Source organism: Ambystoma mexicanum, chromosome 2q, assembly GCF_040938575.1.
Source record: "Ambystoma mexicanum isolate Mex_15411 chromosome 2q, UKY_AmexF1_1, whole genome shotgun sequence".
In the NCBI taxonomy this organism is placed as follows: Eukaryota; Metazoa; Chordata; class Amphibia; order Caudata; family Ambystomatidae; genus Ambystoma; species Ambystoma mexicanum.
Window position 1 is genome coordinate 1,107,035,697 of NC_090924.1, and position 16,618 is coordinate 1,107,052,314.

General features: G+C 43.4%; 1 protein-coding gene across 1 annotated transcript in view; it reads right to left on the minus strand.

The window, feature by feature from the left end:
- The window catches only part of CALCR (calcitonin receptor), a 2,903,406-nt gene that overhangs the window by 1,429,832 nt on the left and 1,456,956 nt on the right, over positions 1-16,618 (minus strand). Inside the window, exon 7 of the mRNA XM_069648468.1 lies at positions 461-573. Coding sequence (XP_069504569.1) covers positions 461-573 — 113 coding nt within the window. The remainder of the gene's footprint in view (positions 1-460; positions 574-16,618) is intronic.

The window sequence follows — 16,618 nt, forward strand, 5'->3', positions numbered from 1 at the left end:
GCTGGTGCTACCGGCGTGTTGTTGCTGGAACCGTCATAATTTACTGGCGCCTTACTTCCTCGTGCCACCGGCTCATTACAAGTCCGGCGGCCTGGGGAGTAATGCACCGGCACATTGTTAGTCCCCACTCCCATAAGAGTGGGGACACAGGAGCACCGGCACCGTTACCAACAGTGCCGGTGCTCCTGTGAAGAGTCTGCCTACCATGGTCGCTGCGCCCGGCAGGTTCAGACCTGTCGGGCACAGGGGCCACGGCAGGCAGACACAGAGTTTGCCAATCGGGAAACATGGGTGCCTGTGAGCTTACCAACATCCTTGTTTCCGGACTGGCAAACTCCTAATGAGGCCAATTAGTAAATTGACTACGATTCAAGTTTATTTAATGTATACATCTAAAGTTTACAAAAAACCCTTAACATAAGAATATATTGCTCAAAAACTGTATATAAACTAAACTTACCTTTAGCTTTTCCTTAGTATAAGAAATGCACATTGTGTAGTTCGACCAGGTCCGATTGCTTTCTGGATGCCGGAACCAATTCCCAGTTTCATCGCAGTATTTGAGTGCTTTTTCTGTAAGAACAAATTCATAATTGCTTTATCATAAATAAATAACGCAGAACATGCAAAGAAATGTGGCAGAGAGTTTTCATTCAAATGAATGAATTGCATTTTAATTCAAAATTACATTAAAAGAGAAAAAGAAAATATACATTCTCATAAAGAACTTCAATTCAAAGGCATTAAAAATAAAGCCTTGGGTGTCTTAAGCTAAATGAGAAATGACCCAAACAGACAATGTTTTCTGCCATTGGCCTGTGTGACACTGAGAGGACAAAGTTGTCAATCATGAATTACAAGAGGATCTACACCCCCCACACCCCTCTATTGGGTCCAACCAAATCAGTTAAGTCTTTTCCAGACACTCCTTTAAATCTCTTGAAATCAACCCACCAATGTCTTTCATTGTAGGGTTTTTATCATAGTCATTTGTGAAGTAAACTAGAGCACACTCATGGCTTTGCTCCCAGTTCCAGTCAATATGCTTCGGGCAACACTAACCACTTAGATCAAGGCTTGTCGAAGCGAGATCAAAGGAGTCGTGTTTCCCACAGGTTGTTTTAATGGCAGGAAACCATAGTTTGTAACAATATTCAGGTTCACAATTGAGGATCATAGGCCTATTAGAAAGTCCCTCAAGGCACGTCTCAACAGTGCCTATGCCATGCGTACTGGGTATGGCAGTCAGTCAGTCTAATATCACCACAGAGTCATCAATGTAGCAGCTGTTTGCACTATCTTAGCATAATCTACCATAACACAACATATAGCAATCCAAAAGGTTTGTAGGTCTCCTGCAGTCTGCTATCATAGTCGTTACAGTATCATTTGCAGAGCCAAAACTCAGCAGCATTTTCATATCCCCTGCAATTCTGGTACTTGAGTTTGGTGAAGTAAAGCTGAGGAAAGCACCCTATAACATATGTAACAGACAATGCACCATTGTCTTGCTGATAAAATCACTTTCAACTCAAGATGTCTGTCGTCTGTAAGAAATAGTTTTAGACTGCAGTAAATGTAAGTTTGTGCTTGCCCTCTGCTAGATATATGGTTAATGTATGAAGAACACAGTCGTGTTGCACTTCTCTGAGCAAACTGCAGGTCCCCCATAAGACTACAATGCAACACATTTACTCTGAGACTGTTATCCGCAACGATGCAACACAATTCCCTCCACCTCGGCTGAGGATGTACTATGTTGATGACATCACTGTAATGAACACTGCAAATGGACTTCAACAGAACGGTGCGACAGTGCAGGTACTGCAGATGCCTTTTTTCTGTTATTGTGATTGAAAAAAAGCCTTCAGCAAATGTCCCTTGGGTTTGCGGGTGCTAATGGTAACAATACCCTGGATGGCAGGACCACGCCATGAATAATGGCACCTCTGGTAGGAGGCACGATTTGAGAGAAGAGGCAGAATGTCGAGGACATTTTGAATTATCGATAAAACCAAACGGATCTGGTGGAGAGTCTACACTTTTTCAAATGTTAGTTCTATGTTTTCAAATGTAATGTGCTTAGACTTTAAAGGTTTTAAAAAAGGCCACACTAGACCGTTTATTTTGTAGTAGCAGAATCCTAGGTCTTGTTAAAAAAAACGCCATCTATTCCACAATTGTGATAGCGATCATGTTGCACTGTCACTACATGTTTGTTTGAATATCGAATCCAGGGGCTATCCCGATATTGCTAACTCGGGATTTAATGGTATTAGCTGGTCTGATAAAAACGTAGATACAATTAGTAAATTCTTTGCAGATACGCTTGATGAATGTTCAACCCCCATAGAAAATATGACCTCTAATGACATCGAGGCCTCGATTTTGCAGCTCTCTGAAAACCTTGCAAAAGTGTGAATAACCCATGCTATAAAGGGAGGCTATGACAAAGGGGACATGTATGATGATGAAGTTCAAAAGACTGAATGAGTGGTTAGAGAGCAGATTAAATCTCGATACAGTGGACAAGTAGTGACAACGTGGAAGCTGACCATGCTGTCAGGAAAATAAAAATTAGTTATACTAACTGGATAAAGCGACAAAAGTACTCCATTAATAACGCCCATAGGCAAAGGATGCTGAGGGTCCTTGCGGGCAGTGATACTAAATGTCTATGGGAAATACTCGTTGAGCATAAGGAGAATCCTGTAAAAAGAAATATAAATGGTGAGAGTAATTGGAGAAAACATATAAGTGATACCTATTATAATGACAGTGAACTGTTGTCCCTTAGTGATGGGGAACTGAGTACTCATTTTGAACTTCTCTTTGTTTAGAGAAGAAATGTTGCTAATTATTAGAAAGCTTAAAAGATCTAGGGCCCCATGGCCCAATGGGCTTGTAGTGTTAAAGCAAGATCCAGAACATTGGGCCACCGCCATAACATCTCTAGTTAGCAAAGTTTGTGCAGAGGGTGCCATCCCAGCATCGTGGTGGTGTGCAATACCAATACCAGAGTTTGAAAAAGATATCAGGACATCCCCCATGAATTATCGATTACTCTCTATGCTGGATTTGACGAGTAAAATATGTGCCACCTTGGTGCTGAGGGAATTGCAACAATGGGTAGACCATGCAGGACTATTAGAGACGTTTCAATCAGGCTTTAGAGATGGTATCACAAACGTAGCTGTTTGTGAGACCACCTCTATAGGCCCTCCTATAGGCTGCCAGTTGTCCCATGCTCCACACAGCACTCCTGCTACAGTCCATCAAGGGTTTTGCGCCAGTTGCTGTGGTCCTTTGCTGGCCTGCTGAGGGTCCCGCACCAGAAATTAGCATGCTGGCATCCCTCCACCAGTCACATGCGGCAACACGTGTGAAGGTTGTCATGGTGCCCCCAGGATGCTGGGCAACACGCAGATTGTCGATGGCACGACAACACGGTCATGTGATTATGACATGTTGCACGATCTAACTGGAAGTCTTCCGGCATTATTTAAACACCTGGCTTTTGAACACCTTTGCTTCTCAGCTGTTGTTGCTGGTGGTGTTCTGACTTCCTGGTGTCGGGATTTTTGCCTCTGGCATTTTTGGGATGGCCGCTGTTTTTTCCTTTTTCTGGATATTGGATTACCTGGAGTTTGACCCTGAAACTTGCTTTTGGAAATCTCTTGGGCTTTCCCTGGATTTTTTGTGGAACAGTTTTCTACCTGGAACTTTGGTGAGTTTGTAAAAACTGGATACTGTCACCTACCTAGCTTGCGCCGTCGTGCCGTTCAGGTTAGGTTCGACTGGAGCGCCTAGCAATATTTCATCACTTTATGGCTTGCCTATTCCTGTATCAGGTATGTTATGTATACAGGGTGTTATATGTATATATTGTTAAACATCTGTGTAACTAATTCCCTCTTTTATTCTAGCTGCTGAGTGCCTGGCAGTTCTGTTGCCTGTCTCAGCTTTTGTCCTAATTTCTGGCCAGGGATTTTCTTTCTTGTTCCCAGGTTGGTACTTGGGGAACAAGGTATAAGTTCCTCAGGGACCACAGCGGGTCTGCGACCTAAGGCTGAAACACATGTATGGGGTTACTGATGGTACTCTTGTTCAGAGGAGAATTGCCTAGCATTTCGGCGCTGGACTGCCCCTGGGCAGGACAAAGGCTGATATGCGGGGAAATTTCTTCTCTGTGAAAAGGACAGTGAGCTAAAGACTTGGTAGAGTCTCTCCCAGGGGTTATTCACCCAAGAACAGGTCATTGGGCTGTGTTCGTGCTGGTAGAGAGATTCCCAGACCCCCCTTTGTTTGCATACATTAACTTTGGGTTTCACCCTAAGTTAACAGGGCAATCCAGACATGGACCCCTTGCTTACTGTTCTTAGAGAGGCAACAGTTTCACCTCACTGATGATGCCCAACAAGGCTGAAACATGTGTATCGGGTTACTGATGGTACTCTTGTTCAGAGGAGAATTGCCTAGCATTTCGGTGCTGGACTGGCCCTGGGCAGGACAAAGGCTGATATGCGGGGGAAATTTCTTCTCTGTGAAAAGGACAGTGAGCTAAAGACTTGGTAGAGTCTCTCCCAGGGGTTATTCACCCAAGAACAGGTCATTGGGCTGTGTTCGTGCTGGTAGAGAGATTCCCAGACCATCCCTTTGTTTGCATACATTAACTTTGGGTTTCACCCTAAATTAACAGGGCAATTCAGACGTGGACCCCTTGCTCACTGTTCTTAGAGAGGCAACAGTTTCACCTCACTGATGATGCCCAACAAGGCTGAAACACGTGTATGGGGTTACTGATGGTACTCTTGTTCAGAGGAGAATTGCCTAGCATTTCGCCGCTGGACTGCCCCAGGGCAGGACAAAGGCTGATATGCGGGGAAATTTCTTCTCTGTGAAAAGGACAGTGAGCTAAAGACTTGGTAGAGTCTCTCCCAGGGGTTATTCACCCAAGAACAGGTCATTGGGCTGTGTTCGTGCTGGTAGAGAGATTGCCAGACCCCCCTTTGCTTGCATACATTAACTTTGGGTTTCACCCTAAGTTAACAGGGCAATCCAGGCGTGGACCCCTTGCTCACTGTTCTTAGAGAGGCAACAGTTTCACCTCACTGATGATGCCCAACAAGGCTGAAACACGTGTATGGGGTTACTGATGGTACTCTTGTTCAGAGGAGAATTGCCTAGCATTTTGGCGCTGGACTGCCCCTGGGCAGGACAAACGCTGATATGTGGGGAAATTTCTTCTCTGTGAAAAGGACAGTGAGCTAAAGACTTGGTAGAGTCTCTCCCAGGGGTTATTCACCCAAGAACAGGTCATTGGGCTGTGTTCATGCTGGTAGAGAGATTCCCAGACCCCCCTTTGTTTGCATACATTATCTTTGGGTTTCACCCTAAGTTAACAGGGCAATCCAGACGTGGACCCCTTGCTCACTGTTCTTAGAGAGGCAACAGTTTCACCTCACTGATGATGCCCAACAAGGCTGAAACACGTGTATGGGGTTACTGATGGTACTCTTGTTCAGAGGAGAATTGCCTAGCATTTCGGCGCTGGACTGCCTCTGGGCAGGACAAAGGCTGATATGCGGGGAAATTTCTTCTCTGTGAAAAGGACAGTGAGCTAAAGACTTGGTAGAGTCTCTCCCAGGGGTTATTCACCCAAGAACAGGTCATTGGGCTGTGTTCGTGCTGGTAGAGAGATTCCCAGACCCCCCTTTGTTTGTATAATATTTGTAATGTTAATATGTTGAATAATGAAATGATAATTGTCCTGGAATGTTCGAAAATTCACAAAATGGGGGTGTTCTGAGGACGTTATTCGTATTGTGTGATTGCTTGTATGCAATGAGGGAATGGCACAGAGAGTAAAGTGGACGCCGTCCGCGGACACCGCGGCTGTTCGTGGACAGGGCGTGCTACATCCGGGTTTTTCCAGGAAATCCAACATGGAAAGAAGACTGTACGGATCAGCCAATCAGATGTCGAGGTTGTGGATTTGTGTTGAAAGAGACTGTGTGTGGTGAAGATGGCAGAAGTAGAGAAAGTCAGGGTGTTGGTGCTTGGAGATATGTTTGTTTATGGTTTACAACAGTACGCTCAATGCAGGCATGTTGCAAAGAACTTTGATGTGAAAGGAGTGGAGGTGGTGTGGAGCACTGTGCCTGATTGCAATGTACAGGGAATTGTACAAGTTTGTGAGGATATGGCCACGATGAACAGTCCGCATGTGGTAGTTTTGCACTATGGTGCTTTTCATTTGGGCAACGTCAGTGCCCCTCTTTGTTGGCTGATTTGGAACGCTTGGTTCAAGCCGTAATGAAGATCCTTCCAAATGCGAAAGTAATTTTTTCTGGATTACTACCTAGGGCAATATGGGACAATAGTTCAGTTTTTTGTCCTCAGCAAAACATTGCTAGGTGTGTCATCAACCGAGGCATGTGTGCCTTCATGCTTAGAGCTGGTATGTTCTTCTGTAATAATGAGAATATTGATGCCAGTAATGCCGCTAATTTTAAAGAAGATGGCATTACTTTATCTTTTACGGGAAATGCCTTTCTATTTTGGAATGTAAGGGTTGCTTTGGAGAAGGTTATGTGAAGATTTTAGGAGTGAAGTAAGAAAAAAAACCAAGAAAAAAAATACAAAATAACAGGTGTCTGTCAAGCATCTGTAAAACAAAAACAAAAAACGTCTCTTTTCAGAGCCAACTTCAAAGGGGAAAAGGGGCACACTATTTAAATTTACATTCACCACGCTCAGATTTTCGATATGTCCGCGGACATGGCGGTAGTCCGCGGACATGAAAATCACTACGAGGGGGTTAGTATGTTCTATGTTACATGTATATGAAGTCAGGGATATTATGGTTAAGTTGCGCTACTAAAAACCTATGAAATTCAGTGAAAAAACTTTGTTAAAGGGACGCTATGGTTAAGTTGCGCTACTAAAAACCTATGAAATTCAGTGAAAAAACTTTGTTATAGGGACGTTATGGTTCAAAGTAAAACCGAAAAACCCCTGAAATTCGGCAGTTATGGTAACATAAGCAACCATAACTCGCGCCACCGTGCACTTCTAACACTAACACCCAGGACATCAAAGATGACATCACAACTATGTGGCTTCGATATGTCAGTAAAGGATAAAAAGGAAGAGCCAGCCATGTGATGTCATCAGTGATGTCATCAATGACATTTGTGATGTCATCTTTGATGTCCTGGGTGTTAGTGTTAGCAGTGCACGGTGGCGCGAGTTATGGTTGCTTATGTTACCATAACTGCCGAATTTCAGGGGGTTTTCGGTTTTACTTTGAACCATAACGTCCCTTTAACAAAGTTTTTTCACTGAATATATATATATATATTTCTAAATACAGCCAAAATGGCATAAAAGTGATGTTGTAGTTAAACATCACAGTCGAGCATGAGCCATGTATTCAGTGTCCTAAGTTCAGTGTTTGTTTACCATTAGTGACCATGGTGAAATAACTATTAGGCAGCATTCTGAAATAAGTCTCACCACTATAAAAAATACCACATAGCGAAATACCACAAAATACCACAAAATACTAGATATAACCCCCAAAAATCTCCCACATGACAAAATGTCTAATTTGCATGAAGTTGTGACCAAGCTGTTTGATATGATCGATTGGCCCCCTGATTGGGAATATGACATTTGAGGTTTAAAAGCTGAATTTGAGAGTAAATTCGAGCAGTGGGACTGGGGGTTACATTTGGGGGTTTTGATCACATTTTGATCACATTGCACAGAAATGTGTAACATTCCTACCTGAGACCATAAAGATATCTCATGATATGTCTATTAGGAGCGTTTAGACAATTCCTCTTACTAATGATAATAAATCAACTAGAGTTCACAAATGCACATTCCACTTTAGCACTGGTCTTGTTGAATATGCAAATTACCCAATATACAGGAAACCATACTGCATGTGTTGACCTCATGTAAAGAAATGTGTACCTTAAATTTGACCAAACTGCCTAGGTTTGTGCACAACTATGACTCCATTTGTACGGATGAATTCTGGCACTACTGCCTTAATTTCTATAAATACTGCATTACGTATAACCTTATTTAAAATCTGGAAAGAATTCAAAAGTAGGTTAATTCCTGTGTGGGTGGTGGACAATCTGGTTTAGAGGCTGTGTCTAAATAAAAGTATATTGGTCCTTTTCCGAGTTCCTATATCATATTATGGCTGTTAGCACACTTATTGTAATGTTCCTATGTGATATATTCTCTTATTAATATTTTACCTAGTTTTGTAGAATAATAATACTTTTTTCTATGTTTATTTATCAATGTGAAATGTTATGTGCAACTAAATCACATAAAACATTTAAAATAGAGATTTAACATACAAATGATGAACAAAAGCATTTCATTCACTAGTGTTCATCAATCATCAGACCACACATGTAACAACTGAAAGAATCCCAAACCAACCTACTCAGATGTAGACCCCAGAGCCATAAGGAGGAGTTGAAGCAATCCCTATAAATAAGAATTACTGCAACTTCCCCAATCCTTTTAAAATCCAAACAAATGCTTCCCGGATTTGGCTGCGGGAAGCTCTTTCCCACGAGTGAAAGGGTAATGAGTCACTTATCCTATACATTCACATCAAATGTGTAACATTTAGAAAGAAATGTAAAGACTAGCTATGCACCACATTTAGAAAGAATTGTGATGATTAGTCATGCATCACATTATCTATTTAATCTTGCTTCACTCAGAAACACACTGTGTGTCAGGTAATTATTGCTGCACACAGAAGGGCTTGTGGGTGCAGCTAATGCATTGCACTTAGTGGAATTTGTGGGAGTGTCTAGTGTGTTGAGCATGGCGGGGTTATGGGGGTGGCCAGTGTGTGGCACTTGGAAACATTGGAGGGTACCATTGTGTTGCAGCTGGATGAGACCTGAGGACATACCTGGAAGAACTTTAAGAGTAGTCGATGTACTAGCCGCCCTGCTCCTGCTTCCTGTCAGCATACCCCCCAAGTGCTATATACGTGCTATGGGCTAGCCAAACTACACACAAACACACCCAACATAACTAACATTCACTTAAAACAAACAACCCAGATACTGGGCCTTACCCTTACAGATACAACAAGCCAGTGCACACAAACAACTCATAAGCAAGCCAACATTCTCAGACGCCAGCTTCTCCTGGTTCTGGATCTATCCTATCACTCTTCCCTCACTAACTCACCCTGCCCGCTTTCTTGCAGAGCCATCTAAGTGCCAGGAGATCATACCAATGGTGACAGTGCACGGTATAAGACAAGTTAACATAACATAACATCATGTTGTTCTCATGGGCAAAACATTACTCAACCATTCAGCTGGAGTGTCTGGCCATAAAATGGGCTGTAATGGCCTCAAAGGATTATCTCATCAGTCGACAATTCTTTATAATTTATCGACCGTACCCCTTTCACCTATCTAGATAGAAACAAGGCAACGCACTCTCACATTAGGAGATACTTTCCAGTACTACAAATATACACATAAGCTCTGAAACACTGAAAATGCTGTCTACAAGCCAATTTCAAGCACCCTTTGCCTCACAATAATAAACAAAGGAGAGCACCAGAGATTGGGGAGGTATGGGATGGATTCAACAGTCAGAGGGTAGGGAATAGAAAATGGGAGACCCTCGAGCCAGGCACTAGAGCCCGCTCTGCAATGCTGGCCCTGGAAGCAGTAAGCAGGGAATCCTGCAGGGCTTCCATCCTATCCCTAGCCTCCTGTTTTATCAATCTAAGAGCCACAGTGACCCTCTCTTTTTTCCCTACTTTCCGCCATAAAGGTAGAAAAGTGAAGACGGTATAACACATATAAGATTAACCGCAAGTCCATGGTAATACAGTTATCTACTTGAGTTCTCAAAATGGTGTTGCAGGTGCGTGAGGCAAAAAATAGGCATTAACCCCAACCTCTTGGAGTAACCAAGTGAAGTAACAATGGCTATTTTCCACAAGTGAATTCACTTGTGAAAAATAGCCACTGTTCCCCTCCCCACCAGTCTATGATCTCGCTCCGAAGTCTTGCACAACTACTGCAAGATTACAATTCATGTGCCCAATTGCTGGAACAGAAATAGTACAACAGGAAGAACTTGAACAAAGTGCATGTGACAATTAGGAATTTGGTGACAGCTGCGAACATATGTTCATAGAGAGAGTGGCAGTTGAAAGAAAAGGAAAAGTTGGATTGTCAAGAGAGGGAGGAAGTGCAGCGACAAAGAGGAGGAACAACTGAATGAGAAGAATGATGAGAATGAAGTAAGTGGGGCATGGAATAAGAGAGAGCGCAGGGAAGAAAGAGGTGGAATAGTGTTTGAGGCCGAGAGAAACTGAGGTTTGAGGGACATAAGAGAAGGAGGAAGTGGGGAGAACGAGAGATGTGAGGGGAGGAGGAAAGGCAACTGAAAAAAATAGATGAAGTTCAAAGGGACGAGAAGAGGAGATCCAGTGCTGGGTAGAAGGAAGACTCTTTAGACCCCTTTACGACCTAAGTCAGAACAGTGCACCTAAGCTGATAGATGAGGACCATAATAAGAGTCAGAGACATGGCTTAGACTAGAGATAAGAGCAAGATCCCCAGCCCAGTACTAAATGGAAAGGGGCAGCTTCAAAGAAAAAGAGGATTGGTAAGTTCAAGAACCCCGGGATCCATCTGCACAAGCTATGTCTGATACCTGTCCCCCATCCAACCACCTTGGGTACTGGGCAATGGTACCTGTTAGCTAAATTCAGAATGTTCAATGGGTGAAAACGAAAGTTTCCCCCAAGAAAAACATAAGCCACAAAAGCTATAAAGTCCAGAGACCCTGGGTGAGTGGTTACCTTTACTAGAGAGGCAATCCTGGTTTAAGACAGAGTGGCAAGAACTAATGACAATGGTTCTGGAGGAAGTGAAGAACCTTCTGGAAACCCCTAGGTGTGTTTTGTACATACACTATTCCATGCTCCTTTTGTGTCCATAACCTAAAGAGATTTTCGGAAAGAAGTAAAGGAATAGAGTATTTCCAACTGGTTTTCAAGTCTCCTGTTAATTCCGTTGTTGTGACAGAAGCAACTACATTCAACGTAGAATCTTCAAAGAGTATATGAACAATTCATAGCGTGCACTTTTTCGACGTTAAGCATGAAACAATTATTACACAGTAGGAACACCGTGAACATAATGTGTTCAGTGCCATGCCTTCCTATAACATCTTTCTGTGGCATAGCCCTTTTTGTATGGAGATATTTCTTATCTTATCTGTATATACATTAGATCTAGTATGAGGGCATTTCAAATTCAGTTCTCCCTAACTCTACTCACATTTTACCTTGCATAGGGTGGAATAAATCTGGCTTTAAAGAAAATATTCAGCTTAATCCACACTACAAGCATGAGCTATTGTGGACATGTGATTGTGCATAATGTCTCCAATTTAGCACAAGACTGGTCTTAATTACATCATTGAGTAATTACCTTTTATTGAAGGGAGCTCTGTCTGTCTCTGTGGTGGCCCGCCCCTGAATGTTCCAATGTTTTTATTGTTCATCTGGTTTTGAATAAGCCTTTGGACCTTCTAAATTCCTTCGCACCACAGGGTAGCATATTTTTTCCATGCAGTGTATATTTTCTATTTTGACTCCACATGATCGCTGATGTTAAAGGCTTGCTATTTATGAAATGACTTTTGTTTTACCATTATGTTCTATATATTTTAAATTGTTTTGATCTGTTGAATGTTGCTTCTCCATTAGCTATCTATAGAAATCATGGCCTGAATGTGGCTATATTATAATAAGGTGTGCCAGGGTCAGGTGAGGTTGTACTTCATCTATGTGAAAACTGAGCCTGGGACATGTGGCGCCGTATGAATGCTCATTGAGTATTTACTCAAAGCCTGAACTCTCTCAGCTCAGTTATTTCCTAACATAAAACAGACACATAAAGCTTACATGTCTGCATGGGACGTTACATTCAATTTGCTACAGTTGTTATTGGCAGGCACACTAAATGCTGAACCACACCCAGTCCTCTGGATGCAGTACTGCAGTGGGTTCGTGCGGCGTACTGTTTGGCCAGCCAATACAAGTCACAGAATCTCCCGGGAGATTTGGCATGATCTGCGAGTTTCCATCCCTAGCAAAGCACTGGTGTCCCTTCACTTTCGCTTTGTGGGTGTTGTTAGTCTGGGAGAGCAGGAGCCTACAGGGCTAGGTTTCGACTAGTGTTTTACAGGTGTGTTGGTAGATTAGGGAGGGGTTCAGTGATGTGTGTGCCAATATATCAGGTAATAGATCCGTATTTTCCCCCTTTTTGTGCATATGTGTGTTTAAGATCCCTTCAGTCGTCTTTCTTTTTTCACCACTACTGTATACCAGTTTAAAAAAAAGCAACACAAATTGCCTCCCCTGTTTCTTTCTTCAGTATCTTACCTCAGGTTCTTTCTTTGCCCCTTTGGGGAACCCTACAACCTGTGGCTGTGTGTGTCCTGCTAGACCTAGTGTGACTTAGTCCATTTATTTCTGCAGTTTTTCATTTAATGCCACAAAAAAAGAAAAAAAGAAAAAGAAAATCACGTGTGTGTTCCTACTTGTTTGTGAAAGCTCAAAACCCTTCCAATTTCTGGGTGAACGAAAGAATCTCCTCTGTGTTTTAGTCACCCTCTTGTGGCCTCCCATTACACTGTGCGAATCCATGTGTTTGTTCTAATCTGTTTCCCGGTGGCCTGGATAGCCATAGCTGACTTAAGAAGGAGGACATTGTAAATGCAGTCACATTAGATATTCTGCTATTCAATGACTTAGTCAACAAACAGATGGTGAGGGTAGTCAGTAGAGAGTTCTGCAGAGATTCGGTGTTGCCTAAAGGTGGACGAGGAGAATCTGCATGTGGTGGTGCTGCAGGAGAAGATAGAGAAGCAGGTGGTCACCCATCAGGTGGCTCTTGAGGTGGAGCAAGCAGAGGGGGTAAAGCAGGTACAGGCAATGTTGATCAGGTTTGAAGAATGGAGAGCGGACATCCCAACCCCAGGACTGGACAGCGCCCAGCGCCTCACAACCTGCCACCAATTTAGCTGTTCGAGGGGAAGTTTTGAGGGGACTGGAAGGCACTGTAATATGCAACAAATGCAATGAACCAATTAGGAGGGGTGTACAAAAGAAGGTCGTTCTTGCGGATCAATGGCAATGCACAGACACGTTACACAGAGGCATGATCAGACTAGTCTTAATACACGCATGCCAGCTTCCAGTGACCCATATTCCTTAGCACCCTCCGCAGATTTGGGGAGCAATGAGGGAAAGCCTCGTATAAAGTCACACCTGCTCATAGTGCCAGGCACATGCCACAGGCAGCCCTCAGTGCTGCTTCCCTCTCAGCCTGCTCAAGCAGGGTCTTATTATCACTAACAACTCTGTACCTTGATGTTGGTGGCAATGATCATAATGTGGGGGTGGGCTCGCTTGGGCCGGTCTGGATGGACTAACTGTGTGCAGCACAGCCTGCATTACAAGATGATTGTTAGGGGGGATGAACGCCACTGTTGTGGTGGATAACATGGACATTACTTGCTCCTGCACTACTGCACCATCCGTTAGGTTACTGAATGGCCATTGGGTAACATGGTAGGGAAGGGGCAAGTAGCGTGACTGCCATCATGCTGGGAGCTGGAGGGAAAGTCCCCAAATATTTCACGAGTCTCTCTCAAAAGTGCAAATGGTAATACTAAGATGCAGATGTCGTTTAGTTGCACTACTTTCTACAGATTTAAAAAAGGAGGAAACTTGAGAAAGGCGGTTAATCCAGATTGGGAGTTAATCCACAGACCAAATGCTGGACTATGACAGCACATAGTTGGGGTTTGTGAACTTGCAACACATCATATCATCTTCTGAAGACAGCATTCCAGTTAGGATTAATCTGCAATTTCTAAAAACCTTTCAAAATGACTGTCAGCTATGCCAGCTAGGAATTGACACACTGTGTTATTCAATATTTGACATGGTGACAACTCAGAGAAAATACACGAGGCTGAGTCTGAATTCTAAGTTAGTGATAACTGGGCTGGATACCTTAGTGGGCAACCATGCAAGGCTTTCGAGAGAATGCGCAGTGATGTTATACGACAGATAAACTAGAAAGACTGTTTGAACATCAGACTTAATTAGTTCAATCATGTATTTAGTTACACAGAGTGGAGGTAGCAAAGTGCTTTCATTTGTTGTCCTGCAGTATGAAAAACTGCCACACTTTGGAGTTTCTTCCTGGACCAATAAGACATGTCCTCCAACACTTATCGGCCAGAGAGGTGTTGGCAGGAAAGTTAGTTCTGTTCTGTGGTTGCCACACAGACATTTTTTCAGTTGGATATGTGACAAAGTGGGCCTGATTAACAAAAATGTTTTCAATGGGACTTTCCAATGTTAAAACATGTTTGTAAATCAGGCCCAGTGTCTTCAAAAGCACCTGTGAAAAGGTGGGGGAATATCTCTGATTCCCTGTCTGTCTCAGTAACTCTCGTATTGACACCCCCTTCTCCTCCTGAATATCACTGGTTTCCAAAACCCTGTATTGCGGCATGGACACGGATGAGTCATCTTTATTTTGGTCATCATCCTGCTTCTGCTCCTCCCTCTATGCCCCATCATCATCATTGCCATCATGTGATGTTTTGTCAGTGGTTATGGGTGGTGGTGGCGAGGGAGACTTTGAACACCCCAAACCATCTGCACCTGCATTGGGTGTTGTTTCTTTCGGATTGCCATTAGATTCACGCTGTCAACAGTGTTGCTCCACTAATCCTTAAGAAAGACAGGAAAGTAAAGCACTCCAATGCCTGGTACACCCAAAAGCTCATGGAGTTTCGCTCCAAAAAAAGAGCAGTGCTTGCTACTTGGAAAAATAAAACCAATGACGCCTCTAAAGCAGCCTTTAAGGCTATTTCCAAAAACTATAAAAATGCCATCATTCAGGCCAAAGTTGTATCTTTCAACACCAGGTTTGAAAATGCTAAATCGGGGACAAAAGAGATTTTTGCCATCTTTAGGGAGTTGGAGACCCACCCGCCCCCCCACCACACACACCTCCTTACTCTCCTGAATCATGAGACCTGGTGCAAAAAATATATGCCATGCTTGATAAGTTGGACACCCTGCATACTAAAATCTTAGCCCACAAACAGGCACTTTCCAACCTGGCTGCCAACAGTAACAATACCCAGTCCCCTGATACCTACTACAGCCATTCCCCTCTGTTTGAATTCAAGGATATGAGTGAGCTTGAAGTTATTGCCCTCCTCAAATCCATCAAACCCAATAATTGTAAAGGGGATGCCTGCCCGGCTCAGATCATGAAAGACTGTGCCTCCTCCCTCGCCCCACTTATCACTGCCTTCATTAATTCCTCCTTCCAGTCCGGCCATGTCCCAACTGGACTCAAGGAAGCGTGGGTTCCACCGCTCTGTAAAACAAGAATCCCTTGACCCATCGTTGCCAATGAACTACAGGCCAATTACCACTGTTCCCTTTCTATTAAAAATCTTTGAAAAAGCAGACTACCTGCAAGTCCAAAAATTCCTACAAGATAACCATCTTCTTGGTCTATGGCAGTCCAGGTTCCAGCTACGAGATGGGTATGAAAAGCCTTGCTTGACCAAAAAATCAAATGGACTACTCCGAGATGCAGGCAAACCTGTGCTCCTTCTTCTCCTGGACCTATCAGCTGCATTCAATCTGGTGCATCACAAGAACCTCTGCCACCACCTGTCCACCACAGCTAACTTCTCCCTGAGAGCCTTTGCATGGATTACCTTGTTACTACAGGAAAGAGCAATTAAGGTCTTCTCGGAATCATCCTGTGTCAACCCCAGTCTTATTAAATGTGGGGTCTCACAGGGTTCATGCATAGCTCCCACCCTCTATAATGTTTTTACGAGACCTCTGCTCAAAATGTTTTTAACGCCCTGGCCATCTCATACACCAACTATGCAGATGATACCCAGGTGCTCATCCCCTATCAGGTGATTACCTGTCCGACCTGAACACCCTCAATTCCATCTACTCACTGATCCAATCCTGGATGGTAGAAAACTCGTTGTGCCTCAACAGCGAGAAGACCCAACTTCTGCAAATCGGATCCCTGTCCACCCTGGGTAAATTAGACAATAAGTACAGCTCCTTTACCATTGATAACATCCCCATTGCTGTCTCCCATGCCATTAAGACCTTGGGTGGTTTCCTGGAACCCAACCTGACTATGAATAGGCAGGTTAATGCCATAGCATCCTCCTCTGCGTATCATTCTAAACTACTTAATGCAGCTAGACCATTCTTATCCCAACAGAACTGCCTCACCATTCCTAGGGCAATACTTGGGTCAAGGCTGGACTACTGTAATGCCCTCTTTGTAGGGACATCACGTAAGAATCTTGCTAAACTCCAACTAGCACAAAACAAAGCCCTCTGGGCTTCGACAGGCATTTCACGAAGGAACCACATCTCTGAGGTCAAGAGGAAAGTCCATTGGCTTCCTGTCAAGGAAAGGATTATCTTTAAAACACTTGCCCTGACGCACAAGTGTGTCCG